Genomic DNA, 22,791 nt, shown 5'->3' with positions numbered 1-22,791 from the left:
GGGAGCCGCGCGAACCGTGGCAATGTGCCGTAGACCGCACGGCTAGCCAGCGCGGCACGTTCTTCATCATGATCAAAGCCAAGAGTTTCGTGTTATTATTGATAAAGCTATCTATGAATAACAGAAATATGTTTATACAAGCTGCACTAAGTACTGAAACAGTGTATAATATATTTTTGTTTTAAGGTTTTTTTAATAATTTCACCTTTTTTGAGTAAATTACCTTTTCTAGCGCCGTATGACAAATCGACATTTTTTAAAATTTCTACCAGAACATCCGCCGGCCGTGGTGGCCGAGAGGTTCTAGGCGCGATCGCTACGGTCGCAGGTTCGAATCCTGCCTCGAGCATGGATGTGTGTGATGTCCTTAGGTTAGTTAGGTTTAAGTAGTTCTAAGTTCTAGGGGACTGATGACCTCACAAGTTAAGTACCATAGTGCTCAGAGCCATTATTGAATCTATAACCAAATAAAGTGATTGAAATTAGGTAACATATGATAGGTATCCAACATAGCTAATGTACTGACAATGCGGCTACGATCTTAACTGACCAAAGTTACTAGCAAAACTACTGTTCGCTACGCTTAGTTGTGATAGTATATGGGGCACACAGTAGTTTCACAACTCTGTTCATTACTGAATAAAAAAGGTGCATTAGAAAGAAGCATTACCAATTGTATCAGTGACTCATTAGTTCGTTGTGTAGAAGACACTGCAAAAACTAAGTATAATTTATGTTTCATCACTTTAAAAATGGAAGTGTTCAAAGAAGATTCGTTTTCAATCAAAAGTTTAGTGAGGTACTAATGCTAGTGACATTGGCTAGAGGGTTCTGGCTATTATCTGATTGCGTTAGAAAGATTGGGAACCACCGCTTTCACCGCTTTATAGGGATGAGAAGTAAAATTTATTTGTTATCCTTCCTGGTACCGCAGATTTAACGGCCAGCAGTGCATTCACTAAACCGATACAGTTAGCGTACAAGAGCAACAGTCAGGTTAAGGAATGTTACTGTCGAGTCAGTGCTGTCAGCCTGTGAAGCAAGAAAAAGAGCCCTACTTGCTGAGTATCCCTTGTGCGATCAGTTGTCTGAGACCTTGTAATTAAATTTTACGCGAGATATTCTAGTCTTATCTTTATCTACGATAAGGGTGAAGGTTGAGGACATGAATTAAAACTTGTGACACAGCCGGGACTCGAACCCGGGTCTCCTTCAATTATTCAAAATAACAGTCACAATCGCATTATATATTTTGCCGCCAACCGGTTTCACCCCCCAATGGGGTCATCTTCAGGGCAATTTACACCATTTGGTCGCTCGCTGGAGTCGTCACCTTGCCTGTGCACGGTTGGTAACTATGCGCAGGCAGGATGACGACTTCAGTGAGCGACCAAATGGTGTAAATTGCCCTGAAGATGACCCCATCGGGGGTTGAAACCGGTTGGCGGCAAAATAAATAATGCGATTGTGACTGTCATTTTGAATAATTGATTATAAGCAAGTAATCACTGTTATCTCCACACAACTATGTTGTCTAAAAAAAGAAAAAACCGGATCTCCTTGCCTAATAGGCAAAAATGTTGATTATTACACAACCACAGCATTGTGGTCAACAGTGGTGCACCCAATATGTAAGTCGAATGTTCTCCCCAACACAAACTTCATATTTCCAGCTTATTTTTCACCCTTAATTGTCAGTATTGCCAATGTGGGTCAGCCTTAACTGACCAAAGTTACTAGGAAGACCACTGTTCTCTATGCTTACTTGTGAGGGGGGAAAAGCTGGAGATTTGAAATGAAGTTTGTCTTGGGGAGGCCCCCTGGACTTGGGCAGTCATTGATGTGGTGTTGTAATGGTAAGCATCTCTGCCTAGTAAGCAAGAAGACCCGGGTTCGAGTCCCGTCCGTTTCATTTCTTCAGCTTTCATCCTGATCGTAGTTGTATGAGAAATGAAGACGAGCTTCGATGAGCGGTCCAATGGAACGCGTTACTGACGCAAGACCTCGGACATTCGGCATGACGCTAGTGTAGCGTGGGTTCCGTTGCCGGTTGCAGGCAGCTGCAGGAGTTGAACTTCGGCATCGGAGAGCTGATGGTGCAGTTCGCGATGCAGCTGGTGAGCCACGGCGGCGCGCTGGCGGTGGCGGTGTACCGCGGCTGGGAGCTGTCGCTGGCGTGCCTGGCCGCCGTGCCGCTCACCGCCGCCTCGCTCAAGGCCGCGGACTCCTACACCAGCCGGCTGTGCAGCGAGGAGGCGGGCGCCCGCGGCAAGGCCAGCGCCGTCGCCGAGGAGGTGCTCGGCGCCATCCGCACCGTCGTCGCCTTCGGAGGACAGCGGAAGGAGGTCCAGAGGTAAGACATGCACCCGGTAACCGTCTCTTCTGACAGATGAGTCCCCGACGGAGACATATACGTCCTAGCTGAACTTATTTTTCTACTGCTGCATCGTTTTTTCCCACCACCTTCGCATTAGCTTATACACCCTAAGGAAAAAGAAATGACGCACCACGGACGAATTATCGGAATGGGACAGATATCGATGGAATTATGCACATCTATAGACAATCAAATGATTAACATTTCAGAAATAAATGATCTATTCAAGAGAAAATCTTCACAAATCTCGAGATGGCTGGAGGGTCCTGCCCATAAAGCCCCAAAATTTCTGAAATGGGGAGAAATCCAGCGACCTTGCTGGCCAAAGTGTGGTTTGCCAAGCATGAAGACAAGTAGTAAAAACTTTAGCTATGTGCGGCGGGCATTATCTTGCTGAAATGTAAACCCAGGATAGCTTGCATGAATGGAAATAAAATGGGGCGTAGAAAATTAGCGACATACCGCTGTGCTGTAAGGTGCCGCGGATGACAACCAAAGGGATGCTGCTGTGAAATTTAAAAGTTGAGGTAAGTTCCTACGGGACCAAACTGCTGAGCTCATCGATCCCTAGGCTGGCACACTCCTTAATCGAACTTAAATTAACTTACGCTAAGGACAACACACACACCCATGCCCGAGGGCGGACTCGAACCTCCGACAGGGGGGGGGGGGGGGGGGGCCTTGCGAACCGTGGCAAGGCGTCCTGAGCCTGCGCGGCTGTGAAATATAAAATGCCGTAACAGACCAAAATCCTGGTTGCTGGGCCGTATGCAGGGCGACAGTCAGGTTGGTATCCCACCTGTGTGCGGGGCGTCTCCAGCCACGTCTTCGCTGGTCATCGGGGCTCAGTTCGAAGAGGGACTCATCACTCAAGACAATTCTACTCCAGTTAATGAGACTCCAAACCGGAGAAGCGTCTAGAGACGTCCAGGTCATCGGTGGGATACCAGACTGACTATCATCCGCCATATGTCCTGAAAAGCTGGAATGCTGGACTCCAAAACCATTTCCTTTATTACCAGGAACCGTTTGCTTGTCATCTGCGGCACCCTTATAGCACATACGTCGTTACGTCTTGTTGTCCTTCGTGGCAAGTCATCCTGGGCTTACATTTCAGCAAGATAATGCCCACTCGCACACAGCGAGTGTTGCTACTGCTTATCTTTGTGCTCGTATACAACCTAGTGTACATGCAAAATTATATTATTGTACGGCACAGAGTTCAGGAGATACGACGTCATAAACATAGAGCTGCGTGTAGATGAGACTGCAGAGTGAAATTCCAGGAGGTAACCTGATTGAACTGGATTTTGAAGGATCATTGGGATCTCTGGAGTGCACAGCAGAGGACGAGGAAAGCAGTGTTATTAGCATACTGAAGGAGGTGGAGAGATGTAGGTCATTTGAGTGTACTGGCAATATAGGGGAGATAAAGAAGAGGAGGAGAGGGCATGGGACTTTGTGACACACCTGCAGTGGGATGGAAGATAAGGGCATTGGTATTGTTTACAGTGATAATCGATGGGCAGTCAGATAGGAAGATGCCTAAGTCTGGAGTTCGAAAAGGAGGCCAGAACGTACATGGCCATACGCTTTCTGGGAGTTGAGCTGCTGGGTTAGGAGATGAATTAGGTACATTAGTTGGTCATCAGAGGAGACGTTAAGACGGAAGGCACACTGGTTAACAGGTAGGAAGTGGTGTCAGTTGATGGATGCATCAGGATATAATGGATTCAAAGAAATTGCTGAACAGAGAAGTGAAGCTGATGAAGTGGTACGAAGAAGTATTGCTATGGTGTTTGTGTGGTTTGGGGAACAGTTCCACAGTTCAGGAAGTAACGTGTGGAGAGGACCATCTTGCAAAAGGTTGCAAGGATTGTGGGAAACGAGAGTGGTCATTCTTGGAGGTGTCGGTAGGTAATAAGGTTGTGACCTAACAAAGAGTTGTGTTTTTTGGGAAGTACTTGTTTTATGTCTGTTTTGTGATAGTTTGATTTAATTCTGTTTGTGGTATATTGTCTAAGTTCTAATGTTCAAAAAATGTTCAAATGTGCATGAAATCTTATCGGACTTAACTGCTAAGGTCATGAGTCCCTAAGCTTACACACTAGTTAACCTAAATTATCCTGAAGACAAACGCACACACCCATGCCCGAGGGAGGACTCGAACCTCCACTGGGACCAGCTGCACAGTCCATGACTGCAGTGCCTTAGACCGCTCAGCTAATCCCGCGTGGCTATTGTCTAAGTAATGGAAGCTTGGAGTCGGGAGTGGAATAGGGAGTAATCAAAATGAGGTCATCAGGAATGTGGACAGATGGTGGTGAAATGAGGATATATGGTATTATTAGAATTGTGGACGGATGTAGTGCCTGACAAGGTCTGCTGCAGGGAGGATATGATGTGTATCAGACTGACAGAATTTGAATGGGTGGCATCAAATGTGGGTATCATGAATTCCATGTAGGCATTCCATTTGATACAGAAATAGTCTTGGAAAACTTTTGTGCAGTGATTGGAATGAGGTGTGTGGGGAAGAGGTTGGGTGTAATGAATGTAGAGGAGAATAGATAATGGTCACCTCCAGTTGGATAAAGGATTGCTGTAGTGAGTTATCCAAGGAGGTTGGGAGAAGCTGATATTATGTACAGAGTGGTGTTGTTTCAGGGATGGGTGTGCTGGGGAACAGAGTGGGTCTGCAAACTGACACCACTGCTGGAGCTCTGCAGGTGATGTGCTATGGATTTTCAAGTCACTGGAAGTTACTTAGGTGGAAGAAGTGTAGTCAATACGGGTGAATCTATTTGGATACAGGTAGTGCCACAGATTACAGTTAAGTATTTGAAGAATGGGGTAACGATTTGATTGGTGAGAGTACTGTAGAAGGGTTGTGATCGAACAGGGATATTACGTTGGTGCCCAATTGTGGCTCTGCCTCTGGCAAAGGGAAGGAGATTATCTGGGTGGTATAGAATGTAGGGAGAGATATTGAGTGTATGATTGGATGTGAGGAATATCTCATTTCTAAGGAAGACATGGCATTTGTAGTGGGGAATGGTATCCACAAAAAGGGGGAACAGATGTATGGAACAGGATGTTGTAATGCTGTTTCACAATGATAAAGAGATTGCAAATAGATTGTGAGGGTGGGTACTAGAGGGAGTCTAGACTATGGTGTTGAGGTGGATCAAGATGAAGTGGACCTGGTTGTTGAATTAAGTGATTTTGGGGTTGAGATGGAGTAGATAGAAGGGAGATTTGTTGAAGGGAGTGTAAATGTGGTAATGGATGGATGTTTTAGAAGACAATGATCATTACGAGGTTTTTTATATTTTCAGCAATAAGAGTTGCACAGAGAGGATAGTTGGAATTATCAGTGGTTCAAGACACTGAATTCCGGTTTGGTAGGTTGGGGCCTGGCTATGAATTTCGCAGAATAGATGGGATGGGAGTAGTTGTAGGCATTGCAGGAATAAGGGAAAGCAAGGTTAGGACATCTTTAAAGAAAATGAGAGGATTTATAGTGTCGATAGGTGGGTGGGTTTTTACAATTGGCTGTGACGTGATCATTATAATGGTGACCCCTTTGGCAGCAATAGGACTGATAATGGGATCTGGAAGATTTGACCTTGTGGTGGTGATGGTATATCAAGGTCCCATCTTCAAGGAGATGGTCAATGATTGAGGCAGACTCAGTAAAAACATGGATAAAGTAAGTGGGGCTGAGGATATTATTGATATGGGGGGATTTGTAGGACTTCTAATTCAGGTTGGGTGTTCAATTCACTTTCCACCTCCTCACCTGCAATATCGTGGTCAACTTCGTGTCGTCCCTCGATATCGCAGGTGACGAAGTGGAAAGTGAAGTTGTGACGTCCCCTTTGAAAAATCATAAATGACAGTGCTGGAAAAACTTCTACGTTATTTGATACAAAGACAGCTGAGTAAAATTGAACGTATTCGGACAGTTCTCTCTTTACTTATTCTGATCCTCACTAAACTGGCACACAATATTATTTTAGCGCAACGCAATCTGACTTTCAATAATCCCTACAAATGAATGGGCCTGACTAACAATAACCTATACCTTTCATGAATCACTTACCTCACAAAAATCTTCGTTACTCGAACTACTGCAATACAGCGAGCGCCAATACTGCCAGCTAAATAAAAGATTCTAACTACTGAAGGCACTAACTACTGATAGGCATAGTTAGCAAATTAAAGATTTTGATAGAAAACAAACAATGTATTTACCTTAATAGCGTTCAAAAGTCATTATATATAATTTTGTGACATCCAATTAAACAAATTTCCTTTTTCTGACGGACACACGTCCAGATCGTCCACTCAAAACTCTTGCATCTCTCTCTCCACATCCACCACTGCTGGCGGCTCACTTCCAACTGCACAAGCGCTGTTCACATCCCACTGCCCAACACTACACAAGCGAATATTCCAACAATGAGTCCAACCAGCCACAGACTGCACACAGCACAGTCAGTGATTTTCAGACAGAGAGCTACGTGGCGTTACCAACATAAAAACCTAAACATCCTACTAACAAAGTGTGAGTTTGGGAGGATGATGGGGGAAGCATTGGGGTTGTTTTTGGGTGGATGTAGTAGCGAGGGGTGGTAAGGAGGCTTTGGAACCAAAGATTGGGCAGCGTTTTTTGGAGAGGGGGGTGAGTGTGAAAGTTGATATTCAGGTACCTAAGTAGTACAAAGTCTTTCCTCAGGATTGTTTGGAGGATTTTGAAGTTTTGGAGATTTTTTTTTTATTTTGAGGATAAGACATTTGGGTTTGGGGAATTTTTGGACCTCGATTAGAGAGGGTGCCGGTGTGAAAATCAGAGGAAGACGTTGTAGGGGGTGGGAATTGTCATGAATTTTTACAGTATTGTCTGATGGAGTTTGTGGCTTTTCTGAGTGTGGAACTCGGAGCAGCATTGGTGTTTTGGCATTTCGATGGTTTTCAGTCGCTGTTGGAGGGAATGATGGTTGCTGGATACGAGATGATGGAATTTGTGGGTTGTGCAGGTCATTCAGTATGGCTTGCATCAGTTGGTATTGTGTAGCTTGTGGAAGACAAGCTTGTGAAATCCTGTTGTTACTGTTGCTGAGTGGGAGTCTCGACTTAGTGAGAAACGGTAGGGAGGTGTGGGAAGAGAAAGAGACGCAAGTATTTTGAACGTGGTGTGAGGCGATACGGTAGACAGGAGAGGACAGATGCGTGGTGGTGGGTGAGATGACATTTCCCATGTGGGACAGTGGAGCAGTATTTTCTGATATGCAGGTGATTGATTTGATGGGGTTATCCACGATGGCTGGCGGCGATAAACGGCAATGAGTCGTGTGGTTGGCCGCGAAAGGTTGCCGATGATGATGGGGGAAGGGTGCAGTGGACTTGTGGATGATGAGCCAGATGCTGACGACTAAATGTCACCAAAACGATAAGGATGACAGTAGCTATGTCTGGGGCATGCTGTGATGACAGCAGCAACGAACGAAGGTGGTGGAGGTTGCAATGGCAGAGGTAGTGGCGGCAGAAGAGTTGGTGGGTGGTGGTAGCGGAACCAGAGGCACAGAGACAACTAAAGCCCCGAAGGCCAATTTGTGGGCAACTACGACAATCCACAAGGTGAGGTGAGGTCAAGCTGACGTGACAAGTAGTAGAATTTAAAAACACGCATGGATGTTCTTGACAACAACGAGTAACACACACACACACACACACACACACACACACACACACACACACGGGGCTGGGGGGAGGGAGGGCGAAATACAGATAAGAAAGAGTAGACACTTAAATATGACACACACTGAAACAGTGTGTAGGAAGCGAGTGAATTGAAAATATCGATCTAGCACTAGGAGTGTACACGCCAGTCTAGTCAACAGCAACTGAGGATGCATTTATATGGTTACAGGGTATTAGCAATTAATTTGGGAGTAGATGACGAGTTTAAGCTATGTAGCCTGTCAAAGCCAAGCTGAATAACCTTTTTTCGTTCCTGTTGAAAGGGTAACAGTGCAGAAAATTGATATGGGTCGGCAGTAACTGTTTCGTAGGCAACCTTAAGAGTAATAACGTCATGTGAGGCGTCTCGCATACAAAGAACATACAGTTTCCGGCCGCGAGTGAGACCTCGCAAGACCCGAAGGTATCTCTCGGTATATGACGACTCTTTTCACCGCGTCTGTGCAGTTAAGCTAAGTTTATCTTTAACTTTTGTATTTAACATATGATTTTTCTCTATTAAGTCTAACTGCTTTGATAATGATGGTGGACTTGTGAATGCCATTACGACTGCACAGAAAATGTGTTCTCACTGATAGCACATGATGTCCAATGTTATTTCAGAGCTAGACAACTGAAAACCATCACGGACATCTCCTTCCGAGAATTACAAACCGAGGGTAAAACCAAGGACAATGATACTGTGTTACAAATAATTCAGAATAAGCCCTCCAGCGTTATTTATCCAGTTTGAAAACACTATTTTGACTAACTGCAATAGGTATCAGCAAATAAATAAATAAAAATGTTATTTGCTACTCAGACAGAACTTTCCTTCTCTCATTATCTTTTATGTCAGTACACTCTTCATTCTGTGGTAATCAGTACTTTATAATACAAAGTTATCTGTTGAGTATCTGAATTAATTGTCGCTGTTTGTTAGACAGAAAACATACGCCATCGAAGCCTCTTGAAGGTTTCCTTTACTCTGTGTGCAACATGTGGCGTCGCACTGTCATGAAGCAGAATGACTTTGTCATGTCTCTGAAAACATGTGGGACAAATTGAATAATTGTGCTTCATAGTGTTCACCGTCTGACTAGCTCATGGTACACCACATCGATCAGGACGCATCTAACGATACACTTCCAAATCGGGGACTGTGATCGTTTAAACCATTCTCTGCACGTTTTCCTGACACAGCATGTTCTCCGTACATTTCCAACAGCAAACGTCAGTTTTCCGCAGCAGATTTCTTGAGATGAAAACAAATGCATTTCCTGCAAATGCTTGTTTGTAGGGGCAAAACCCGCCGTATTCAGAGCAATACACAGGCATGGTTTTTTTTTTCACTCCAAAAAATGGTTCAAATGGCTCTGAGCACTATGGGACTTAACTGCTGTGGTTATCAGTCCCCTAGAAATTAGAACTACTTAAACCTAACTAACCGAAGGACATCACACACATCCATGCCCGAAGCAGGATTCGAACCTGCGACCGTAGCGGTCACGCGGCCTAAGGATATCATACACATCCATGCCCGAGGCAGGATTCGAACCTGCGACCGTAGCGGTGACGCGGTTCCAGACTGAAGCGCCTTTTCACTCCACTTGAAAGTCACACAGACATCAGAAAGCCCACTGTTTCTACTGTTCAGTAGGTCTCTTGTCGCTGTCTGCGCTGATGCTCTAGTACAACTGTTGCCCCGCTCCCCCAGCTGCGAGGATTAATTGAAGCTCTCAGTACACTGACCCGACGTAGCCTGTGCTGACATTTCACTTTGGAATACTTGCGCGATGAGCTCAATACAGGTAACTTAGTGAGAAGGCAATGGTTTAAAATTAGGGTGGACAAAATAGACCTAGCACAGAAAATATTTCATGGATTTTGAGACAGGCAACTCACGGTCGATGATGTAACTTGCACTGCCTACTTTAAGGAGAGTGGAATACACTGCACAAAAGAATTAAAGAGTCATTTCTTGAAATCGCGTCATTTTCCCCCAACGCTACACATAAGTGTGAAATTTCCAAACTGTGGATTCTTACAGGGACCCTTTGTGTTTTCTTCATGCAAGTCCCAATGCATGCCCTGACCATGTTTCCCACGGTCATGAGAACAGAGAGCGAGAAGAAAGAGGGTTGAAAAAGGCATAAACACGCTTTGCTACTTCAGATCAAGATGATCGTTCCGTCGTACATTGCACACCAAACGTTGTTGTTGTTGTGGTCTTCAGTCCTGAGACTGGTTTGATGCAGCTCTCCATGCTACTCTATCCTGTGCAAGCTTCTTCATCTCCCAGTACCTACTGCAGCCAACATCCTACTTAATCTGCTTAGTGTATTCATCTCTTGGTCTCCCTTTACGATTTTTACCCTCCACGCTGCCCTCCAATACTAAATTAGTGATCCCTCGATGTTTCAGAACATATCCTACAAACCGATCCCTTCTTCTACTCAAGTTGTGCCACAAGCTCTACTTCTCCCCGATTCTATTCAATACCTCCTCATTAGTTATGTGATCTACCCATCTAATCTTCAGCATTCTTCTGTAGCACCACATTTCGAAAGCTTCTATTCTCTTCCTGTCCAAACTATTTATCGTCCATGTTTCACTTCCATACATGGCTACACTCCATACAAATACTTTCAGAAACGACTTCCTGACACTTATATCTATACTCGATGTTAACAAATTTCTCTTCTTCAGAAACGCTTTCCTTGCCATTGCCAGTCTACATTTTATATCCTCTCTACTTCGACCATCATCAGTTATTTTGCTCCCTAAATAGCAAAACTCCTTTACTTCTTTAATCATCTTATTTCCAAATCTAATTCCCTCAGCATCACCCAACTTAATTCGACTACATTCCATTATCCTCGTTTTGTTTCTGTTGATGTTCATCTTATACCCTCCCTTCAAGACACTGTCCATTCCGTTCAACTGCTCTTCCAAGTGCTTTGCTGTCTCTGACAGAATTACAAGGTCATCGGCGAACCTCAAAGTTATTTCTTCTCCATGGATTTTAATACCTGCTCCGAATCTTTCTTTTGTTTCCTTTACTGCTTGCTGAATATACAGATTGAATAACATCGGGGATAGGCTACAACCCCGTCTCACTCCCTTCCCAACCACTGCTTCCCTTTCATACCCCTAGACTCTTATAACTGACATCTGGTTTCTGTACAAATTCTAAATAGCCTTTCGCTCCCTGTATTTTACCACTTCCACCTTCAGAATCAACATTGTCAAAAGCTTTCTCTAAGTCTACAAATGCTAGAAACGTAGGTTTGCCTTTCCTTAATGTATCGTTATCGACTACGAAATCTATGTAAATAAGAGTCTCACGGGAAGTGGTGGTTTCACTAACGGCTTTTATGCCACATGAAGCCTTTTCGTGTCGACAGTGAGCGGCGACGTCTCTGAAATGTTTTCCTCGGCCATCCATAAGAACACGCGTGATTTCAACTTCGGGTCTCGCGGTCTGGCCTGCATAGCGGAGGCGGGAAGGAAAAGGACGGGATGTGGTTAAGGAGGGGAGGGGGAAGGGGGGTGTCGACTACCGTGTAACTTGTCTACGGTGGCGTTGGGCATTGTTGTTGTTGTTGTGCTCTTCAGTCCTGAGACTGGTTTGATTCAGCTCTCCATGCTACTCTATCCTGTGTAAGCTTCTTCATCTCTAACTACTGCAACCTAAATCCTCCCGAATCTGCTTAGTGTATTCATCTCTTGGTCTCCCTCTATGATTTTTACCCTCCACCCTGCCCTCCAGTTCTAGATTGGTGATCCCTTGATGCCTCAGAACATGTCCTACCAACCGATCCCTTCTTCTAGTCAAGTTGTGCCATAAACTCCTCCCAAATTCTATTCAATACCTTCTCATTAGGTATGTGATCTAGTTGTGGTGAAATTTTGTGCCAAAGATACACCTCACATAATCTTCTTAACGCTGACCTATTTTTCGCATGTCTCGACACCTTACTGGAGGTAACGCCATGCCCGAGGGTGAGGTCGCAGGACGCTACGCTTTTGCAGCGTTACAATGGAATGTTGCAGGCATGTTTGAGTCAAATTTCGCACTTCTGCATCGCATCTTGGGAAAATGATGGTGGTTCAAAAAAGTGACCTCTTAATTCTTTTGCCTAGTTTATTTTCCAGGTCATTTTTATTTGCTCACCCTGTATCAGCTCAGACAGGTGTCAGATGAGGACGAAAACAAAATCTGGGGACGTGTCACGCAGCCAACCTAATAAAACTCCTAAGAACAGTGTAACGGTCCGTCACGCTGCCTTTCTTCTGCCGATAGATAACAAATCTCCGTGCCTCATTAATACCAGTATATGTAGTTTGTTTTACAGTCCGTTCATATTTCTTAACAAGTCATCATGCAATGATTTATATTCGTTGCATCAGATCTACAGATGAACAGGCCAGAAGAGTCAATCACAATTTTCATGTGACCTGAAGCTGAGAGTTATAATTTATAAAAACAGAAATCGTTGACATAACCGTCACTGAGTTTCCCTTAGGCAACCTGCCTCATCTGTTATGATCAGCTCACGAGAATAACCTGCTACATGTTTCAGGTTCAACGAGAAGTTGCAAGATGCTGTGAAGGTTGGCTTTAAGAGGAACCTAGCCGGCGGACTGTACTCTGCTATCTCGTCTTTCTCCGTGTACATCGTGTATGCCGTGGCGTCCTGGTACGGCGTGTACCTCTTCCTCAGGGACAAGGAGTATCCCGAGAGCCAGAGGAAGTACGACGCAGCAACCGTGATCACAGTAAGTGTGCTAGCTATTCCGTCGAGACTATGGGATGACCACCTACTTCAAGATATTATATCGGTGGTGGATGCACTATTCTGTGTGCTTATATACAACAGAAACAGATTAGTAGCAATGGTAAGAAACTTTTTTCGTCGTGGCATATTAGTGTGGGCTTGGTTTTCGGCTTTGAATTGCGCCGTTACAGTGTGCCAAATTCATTAAAACTTATCTGTTCTGCATTTATACCGACATGCAAATTCCGTAAACGACTGTGAAGAACGTAGCGAGGTGCCGCACTTGTTCGCTGGACTCGCATCAGGGACAACGACGGTTAAAATTCGCCTTCGACCATCCAGATTTAGGTTTCCTGTGATTTCCCTCAATCGCTTAAGGCAAACGCCTGGACGGCTCCTTTGAAAGGACATGGACTATTTCTTTCTCCATCATTAGCTAATCAGGGTTTGTGCACCGTGTCTAATAAACTCGTTGTCGATGGGAAGTTCCTTCTTTCTCTCACTGTGTAATGCGTGGAGCAGGATATTTCCCATAGTGAATACCCTTCCCCCCTTCAGTCAAACAAACGTGTTACCATTCGTGCTGCCTTTACTTGCATACGTTCAGAAATCCCTGTCAGTTATACAAAGGAACGGCCATTATTCAGGGATGTGACAGGAACGAACATTCGAAGCAAAAAAAGTCCAGAAACCACGGGCTTTACGATGCATACCTTAATAACGATGAGCACTTCATCTTCGTTACTGTGAAATAAACCTCTTCTGCTGCAAGCTCTTTTCTTTGCATGTTTTGGTATTTTGGGAGTAGGTGGTACGGACCAAACCAAGAAAAAATGACCTAGTAAACATGCCCTCTATAATGCATGCATTAGGAGTTGTGAGCACTTGTTCAGTAGAAGAGTTGTGTTTTTACAGTAGTGAAGATAAAAAGTGCTCATAGATTTTGAGGCGTCCAGTTTTACAGCACACGTTTACTAGATTTATTTATTTATTTATTTGCATAGAATTATCCTTTATGTCATATCCTGAATACTGATAATTCTTCCTGGGACACCCGGTATTTGGTATAGGTGCCAAATACCTGAGTAATATTCTAGGATGGGTCGCATAAGTGATTTGTAACCATTCTCCTTTGTAGAAAGATTTCATTCGCTTTAAATATGATGGCGCCTATATTGTCATTCCGTTACATATCCCAGAAAATATTGGGAACCAGGTATTTGTATAAGCTGAAATTTACATCTGCGAATATTTGAAACAATATAATCTTTGCCACTCTTCGACATCTTATCAAGATATGAATGGATATAACTGCCAGTAATCATTTATAGATAACGGAATGATATGTGAAAAGTCTAACGTTGCTAAAACGTAGTATTGTTTTCCAGATGATTAACATGCTTGGGCCTTGATGTAAAGAAATGCCTCCGAATTCTTTATTCTATTCAAGTATCGGTTGCTTCGCCAACTCAAGTTGCAACCCTCTACCGCTAGATGGCTCCGAATTGTAGAGTGTAGCATGGCGATGGGTAGCGTAACTACGTCGGTATGTGAGAAATGCCGTGCCTTAATCGAGTTTCTGACAGCAGAAGACGTGCGGCCCTCTGAAATCTGTGTACGTTGATGATTGCATCGATATCAGTAATATGCGGCGTTGGATTGTTCATGCTCGTAAGAAGGAAACGGTGTTGCTAACCTGAACGTGTATGACAGTGCTCGAAATGGACGACCGCATACGGCAGCCGTCGAGACTCATCGGTATAGGGTTCATGAACTCATCAGAGAAATTCGAGGCTTCTGCCGTGCAGATAGTTTTCTGTACCACGGTCCTGCAGTGATGGTATGTACATACTCCCGTGATATGCCCGAGTCCTGTGTTTGTATTACACGACGATTTTTTCTAATCATCAACCATATTCCGATGAGTCTCCTCGGTTACCGTAGGTGGTCGTCCGCTCCGACCACTTGTAATCTCCCAACGGAAAATTACCCTCTACCACGCAATAATTAATAATGGTCAATCAAATCATCCACATTTATTTACGTTTGAAAAGTATCTGATCGGATTTTCTAGTAATATATGCGCCGACAGCTCGTCGACGCCAAGGTATTCTTCTAGTACGTTTATTCTTTGCAACAACAGAGGTACAGATATGTATGCTCCATGGTTATTATAGGGGGATAAGGGAACAGCTTCGGAAGTATCGGTTGGAAGATTGTCGGATTGCTAAAAGAGATTTTATTTACCCTTCTTCGCGCTAAAGCGAGCTAGGAACGTTTGTGCCGCTAGCGTGATAGATAAAGAGAAAGACAAAGCCTGTAAAAGCAAATTATATGAGACTTGAAATCCACAGAACACGGAACATGTACGGAGATGGATTCAATATACAATTTTTCTCAGAAATAAGGTTTGTGACCATTTTACTCTAGAGTGAATGACGAATGAGTTCTTTGTCTGAATCATTGATGATTGTCTGGGCCCTGTAATTAATTGGGAAGTTTCAGCTGTGACGAAGAGAGCCTGCAATCTCTGAGTTTTTTATAAATCGTCCAAAAAGGCTTCGTCCACATCTGAAATTTTAGATCTGTCGTAAACTGAACGAATTGTTCAAACGATCGATTTTCCCAACTGAATGCAGCGCTTAATAATAATAACAAATGTAAAGATCTTTTCCAGCAAACCAGCCGCTGAATATTAAGATGAAGGGCTCCACCAGAGATTCTACTAGGCTGATTTCACGTAAATAATATATTTAAACTGTACACAGATAAAGGACAGAGAGGGAGGGAGAGAGAGAGAGAGAGAGAGAGAGAGAGAGAGAGAGAGAGAGAGAGAGAGAGAGCGAATGAAATTCTAGAAAATACTCAGAATCCTCCATTAGCATAATTGTTTGTCTGTCTTTTCACGGATCAGCCTACATATAAACCACGAAGCCCTGACTTTATTGTACCGATTTATGTGTGAGAGTGAAAGAGTAATAAAGGCGACAGATACACCTCTGTACAGACAAAACATTACACGAAGTTAGCGGCAAGCTGCATTCACATAGACTTTCATCCTTTAAAGTAGAGAGAATTCATTATACACTGTCACACACATTGAAGTTGGCACTACTATTTCCTTCATTATGAGCACGAACAACACAGTGTCGCGTATTGCTGACATAGATACAATCATCATCATACACAGCTTCCATTCTTCCAAGGGTTTCAATTAGAGGTACGCTTTCTGCAGTTATAAACCCGATTACAGTGCGCTGTTTCTCACACACCGACGTAGTTACGTTACACACAGCGATGTTACACGCTACAGTTCGGAGCCGTCTGGCAGCAGAGGGTTTCAAGCTGCGTCACCGAAGCGGGGAAGTCGACTGAGTGATAAATATATCAAGTAGTACCTGAACCAATACTGAGAACAGAAATAAAAAAAAAAAAAATCGGAGGCATTACCATTCCGCACATCCTCGCACAACATGAGCGGCTAGGATCACAACATGTCTCCCAGGAGAACACCTGTATTTACTCCTTCATCTTTCGATGAATCCACTAAGTGAACAGATGGTAAACCTGACAACCGTTCATTTGAATAACATGCTTCGCAGTATACACAGATTTCATGCATGGAGGCTAATGCTGATTCAGAAAACCTCTTCCAAGACTTCCGTTTTGCTGTATCCACTTCTAAACAAACATTTTTTTCTTCGCCTAATTAAAATCCATTGTTTTATCTCTGCCGTTGGTGAGCATTTTGCTCATTACAGAGAGGACACTGTTAGATTCACAATTGTTATTTCGTGTCTGCCACCTTTCGCGTGAAATAAAACAGCTGCATCGTAGTTACAGTTTTGGGGAATTACCTTCTACCGCGGACATTTTGCAAACCATTGTTTCGATTACTTTTCCATTATTTTCCCTTCCGTTTTTATTGAAAATTCGTCACCTCCCAGAGTCATTTCTTGATTCGTAATTCCAGTAACTTCACATAATTCATCTGGCATTGCTACCAGAGTATCATTACTTTCGTTACTAACAATCTCTGAATCTGTTACATCTCTTGAACAATACTAATACTTCAAAAAATCTGGGAATACTTGTACATTTATCCCTCTCCTGTTAGTCAGTGAACCAAGTGCCGTCTTAAACGACGAAATGTGTCGTCCATCCAACTAATTTTACTGTTTAGTTTACTTATTTATTCATTGTTTTTTCTTCTGGCAGGTTTAACGCGTTCCATCACAGCTTCCTCTCTTTTGCCAACCTATTCATTTCATGTTATGTACTTGCTTTCACCGAAAGCTGTTGGGAATTTTCCATATGCTGAAACAGTCTTTTCCTTTTCTGTTTCATATGTCTCTGGAAACCACTTCATCTTCCCTGCACTTTCTGTTGAACTCATTTCTAAATTATTTATCTTACCATATTTCTTCTTTTTCCTAAATATTTTTGTCCCTTTCTTTCTTCAATCGGTTGATTTCTTCTCACACTAGAAGCTCCCTTCTCAGTTATGTTCTTTATAGCCATATTCATTATCCAGCCTCCATAACCATTAAATTTATCCTCCTATCTACCCTACTACATTGAGATTTATGATAGCCAACATTCCATGTCGCAGAATGTACCCCGTTTAGTTCAGCCTTTTTCTCTTCATCTCCTCCTGTTAGCAATCGTTTCCCAGGGACACAACTGTGGGACTAATAGTGAATCTTTTGCAGGTGTTTTACTCGGTGACGCATGGGTCGTCGATGTTCTCCTCACTGTCATCGTACATCGAGATGATCTCTGAGGCTAGGGGTACCGCCGCGAAGGTGTTCTCTGTTATCGACCGCAAACCAAATATCGACAGCCTGTCGGAAGAAGGCGAGAAACCTTACTACGCCAAGGGTGATGTTACTTTCAAGAACGTCCACTTCGAGTACCCATCGCGGAAGGGAATCAAGGTAAGGTATTTACATGATGTGTAGGTAAATGCGTCTCACACTCTCCGATAAGAACTTTTTTGAGTGTGCGATCACTTTCGGCAGTCTTGGCGGGAAACTACGTGATGACGTGTTTTATTTCAGCGTTGTATGGGCTAATAAAGTCTAAATAAGTCATCCAACGCAGAGGGAATTAGAGAAGGAAATTAGACGCAAGAATTAAACAAATTCTATCACTTGGGCAGCAAAATTGACGATGTCCGAAGTAGAAGGAATATAACAAGCAGACGCAGTAGCAAGGTAAATTTTTTCCAGAAGGAGAGGTTTGTTAACGTCGTATATGAACTTAAATATTAGGAAGTACGAGGATTTATTGTTTATTAAGGTCCGATCGGCCGCAAAATGGAAATCACAGTGAAAATCCGATGAAGTTCTGCACAGATGTGTAGGGCAGTGTCTCTAGTATGCCAGTCGATCGCGCCACATCACATTTTTCGGTTCCGAGCGGGTAGTGAGCAGGTAAAAGTGCCTATAAAATAGTGTCTCCCACAAAGTATGAGTGTCTGCTAGAGACACGGCTGATTTCATGCAGTCCACATAAAGTAAGCGTTCTACTTTTCCTTCTTCCATACAGTTCTCGGTTGCACATTACAGGGCAATGAAGATGCTCTTGCAACGTTTTAGATGGGAAGCGTTTGGTCACCCGCCATACAGCTCGGATCTGGTTCCGTGTGAGTTTCATCTCTCCTTACATGAATCGCTGGCTATAAAGACAACGTTTTGACATAGACATTGAGCTGTGGACCACGTAGAGAATTGGCGGAAACCATAAGTAGCTGCCTTCTTTGATGAGGGTATTGGAAATTTGGTACAATGATGTGAGAGATGTCTAAGCTGGAGCAGTGACTATGTAGAGAAGTAGCTGTTTCAAATAAAACATTTTTTTTGTTATTTTCACTGTTTTCAGTATGCGACCACGCGGACTTGAATAAACGAATAGGCCTCTTATTTGGCCAGAGTGTAGACTAGGACAGGAGTAAAGTGTGGGCAATAAATAGTTTAGGTAAGAAGGGAACAGCAGGTTTCAAATGTGGTGTTAAGAAGCTGAAGACCAATTGTGTCAGATAACTAATACCAGTATACTGAATCGAATTTAGAAAAAAATAAACATATGGCCCAAATTGACTGAAGGCCAGGTGTTGCGATGCGCGCGTGTGTGTCCATCATAGGCCTCAAAAAGAGAAATAAATTCTTAAAAAACAGAAACAGTGCAATCTGATTTTAGATTAAGGACTCTTTGATAGTTAATAACTCATGGGTTGTTGTAACTGGCAATTTGAAAGTTTTTACAACAACTTTTATATACGTGAGTCTACATGGAATTGACTGAATAACAACGAAAAGTCACCATCACAAAGCCAGCAAGAATTTCCTACTAGAGGCAACAGATAACTTCTATACTTCCAAGAAGAGTCCGTGGTAACACCCATACACTTAATTCCAATTCCTATTCCGATGGCGCAGACGTAGTCTTCCGTAGAGACGTCCTTCAGGTCGGTATTCGGCGTGAACTGACGTTCGGTACTGGTTCTAGCCTTTAAATAGTATTGGACAGCCAATCAGATATTGGTGTAGTAATACTTCCTGCAGGCCATCTCGAACTCCCTCTGCAGGAAGTAGTACGCGGAATGTTTGTTTTCAAAACAGCTGATGTTTACCATTGCTTATGCCTTGGGCATAGACAACCTCGGTCCTATGTGGTGTTAGATGTGTTGCCGGCCTGCAGGGGCTACCTTGGCGACGGCATAACATGGGTACACTCATTTTTTATAGTAATTCGCTTTGAGTTATTTTATATTCAGTTACGGTTTTAGCCGTTAGCAAAGATCCCAAGGTAAAGAAGACATTACTATAATTATTTCTACCGTACTGAGGAACTCAAATTTAGGAACAGACTTCGCCTGCTGGCATTTTGAGAGATTTTAATTTACTTAAATGGAGTTTACTTTCAAAGACTCTTCCAATTTTAAACATTTCCTTCCTCTTCGACGTGGAGTCGTAGGAACACAGTGAGGAGTGAAACAGTACCTTATTTTTCAGTCCTCTCTGTCAAGCTTAACCGAATTCTTTAAAATTTTGTCTCTGTGAAAGAAATGGAAGGAAGGAATATTGGACTTTAACGTCCTGTCCTCAGTGTGCAAAGATGGAGCACAAGTTCAGATTACGGGATGGAGAGGGAAATCGGCCATACCTTTTTGAAGGGATGCATCCCGGAATTTGTCTGGCGTGATTTGGAGAAGTCACGGAATTCGAAATCTGCATGTCAGAACAGGGATTTGAATTGTCGTCCCGCCAAATGCGAGGCCAATGTGCTAACCATGGCACCACCCTACTCGGTCCGTATAGCACACTAATGGCATCTGTATAGTGTGAGTAATTTTCCATGGAAGTTTCTATGCTCTTCAGCTGTCTCCATTCATGCACCAGACGGTTATCATTAAAGGGCAGCTGGGCACAGAGATTCATTGTGGGCTGTAATTATCGTATGGCAGCAAATCACAGTAGGTATGCTAAAGCTTTAATGTAGGCCCGAATTACGCAGGAAAAAAATTTGTTTCAATTTGGGCCAACAGGTGAAAATCTAACGCTGTAATGCAAGAAAGATATATATAGAAATGTTTTCATATGTAATGGATTAAGAACAGGACGTGGGCAGAAAAAGTAAAACAAATGAGGAAGGCATTATGTTGACTTCATAGCCTGGTTGTTACACCGTCATACAGACTGTGTACAGCGATAGATTTGCACCTGGTGGCCAAAATTGGAACTATTTTTTCCAGTGTTAATAGGTTCTGCATTAACGCATTAGCATATCTACCAAGTTTCGTTGCCATACGATAGTTACAGCCCTCACTGGACCTCGGTGAGTAGATGCATTTTAATTATAACCATCTGCTACTTTTATTTATTATTGCTTATCTTCAGTAAAGCTGCTTGTGGATGAGTACTGTGAGCCGATAATCTTTGAATACACCTCCGGTCAGAGACTCAATATATATTATTAGAGCCCTGGTTGCCCGTTGATCTATACCATCTCTGCGAAATGGAGTAAGTTGCTTTTATATTATCCACCTTGGGTGAAGGTATTGTTAATAGTCAGCGAAGGAGAGCAGTACAGGTTGATAGGACGCATCCTGAGACGTCAAGGAATCGTCAGTTTGGTAATGGAAAAAGTACTTACATGTGGGGAAAAACTAAACTCCGCCCGAACAGGCCATGAACGCCCAACGGTACCGACGGCCACCGTGTCATCCTCAGCCCACAGGCGTAACTGGATGCGGCTATGGAGGGGCATGTGGTCAGCACACCGCTCTCCCAGCATATGTCGCTTTACATCTTGCACAGCACACTGAGTTCTACAGGCAGTGTGTGGACGAGTATTATGTTTTTGGGGCAACCCATCTCCTTCCTGTTGCAAGGACGCCAAAAGAATGGGTCTCACAGCATTCTGCATGTGCCGAGCGCTGGTTAGCGTCCGCTACAGAAACAACAAAGATGAACGAGAGTTGTAGCTTATCGCACCCCAACATCGTTGCACGACTAACGCAGCACGTCCAACTTGTGAGGCAATTCTTCGAAATGACCATCCCGCCGCTCGAAGGTCCACAGTTTGACCTTTTCTGACTCGCTCAGTTGGCTGTAAGAAGCACCAGTGAGTCTCCATGTCATGGGTGTCTGCTTGCTTCACACGTTTGCACCACACTGGGCCTTGTGGCTGTGAGAATTCACTGTTACATAATAGACACTGGTGGCGCTCTGGCAGCTACGCCACTACGCTGTCTTTCGGCGGACGACGCTCAAACCGTTAGCCGTGCATCTGCACTTTGCTTTTGCTGATCTTCTTTTGCGGCACACACGCCTGTCCTGAAGAGAAGAAAGGTGTTTATTTTCTACAAAAGCTGTAAAAATCAGCCGTAGAGAATGTGCTGACAGGGTGAAAAATTGTTTTCAAGTTACGGACCTCACTAAGCTACTAAATAAGCCACAGTTACTGAATGTAAACTCTGATATGTTGTCACATTTTAAGTACTAATTTAGTCATTACGTCCACCCTATACTCAGATGATAACAAAACATTCGCACACACCACACTCTCACTCTGAGTAGCCAGTTTAAGGTTCCCAAACTGACCTGTTATTGAAAAGACACGCCGAATTTAATGGTTATACTGCTCGCTCCATACAATGCAAAATTTACAATAAGTTACGACTGTACAGTACGACACTTGGAGTTTAACCCTCTGCTTACCAGAAAATCTATATAGCGTAGTCGGAACTCTCAGGCCCCTATTGTTTAAATAGACATAAACTGAGGCTGTTTTGACTACTTACGATATGAATGATATGAACGACTTACGAGGTATAAGCAATTTTAAAATTATTTTATTTATTTAAAGTTTACATTTTAAAAACGCAGTTTTTATACTTTTACTGCTTGTTTTTATTCTTACTGCAAATTTTCACAGGATCTACAAACAGTATCAGAATGTTTCGAGCATACACGTTTGGTGCACTTATAACATATAATTTTACTTTTTCTATCTCTCTTCTCTATACAATATGCACATCTTCTCCTTTTCTTAGCTGGTGGTTTCACTGCCCTTTCTGGAACCGGTGCTGCTTCTTTACCCATGCTTAGTTGCTTTCCGAAACTGATGATGAAAGTACGACGTCTCATTTCTTTTATTGGTAGCCATCATCCAAATTACGTATACACTCATTATACTTACATCGATCATGTTCAGGAAAACCACCAATTGCCGGCTCCTTGTTTTTCTCTTCAAACTGTAGCATCGCGTCTTCTAGTCCATTGTGTCAACGCCGCCCTTTGTGGCATTGTATGTAATTATAACTACACACTTCTGCACTTACCATGATGACACGGTTGGTTGGTCAAGAAAGCTGAGGACGGT

At 43.2% G+C, this 22,791-nt stretch overlaps 1 protein-coding gene across 1 annotated transcript in view; it reads left to right on the top strand.

The window, feature by feature from the left end:
- Positions 1-22,791, top strand: part of LOC126252984 (ATP-dependent translocase ABCB1-like) — a 189,476-nt gene that overhangs the window by 60,162 nt on the left and 106,523 nt on the right. Inside the window, exons 7-9 of the mRNA XM_049954012.1 lie at positions 2,057-2,353; positions 12,709-12,904; positions 17,616-17,840. Of these exons, the coding sequence (XP_049809969.1) occupies positions 2,057-2,353; positions 12,709-12,904; positions 17,616-17,840 (718 nt within the window). The remainder of the gene's footprint in view (positions 1-2,056; positions 2,354-12,708; positions 12,905-17,615; positions 17,841-22,791) is intronic.

This window comes from Schistocerca nitens, chromosome 4, assembly GCF_023898315.1.
Source record: "Schistocerca nitens isolate TAMUIC-IGC-003100 chromosome 4, iqSchNite1.1, whole genome shotgun sequence".
Lineage (NCBI taxonomy): Eukaryota > Metazoa > Arthropoda > Insecta > Orthoptera > Acrididae > Schistocerca > Schistocerca nitens.
The sequence above is the reverse complement of the archived record's forward strand: the minus strand, read 5'-3'. Positions and strand labels throughout refer to the sequence as shown.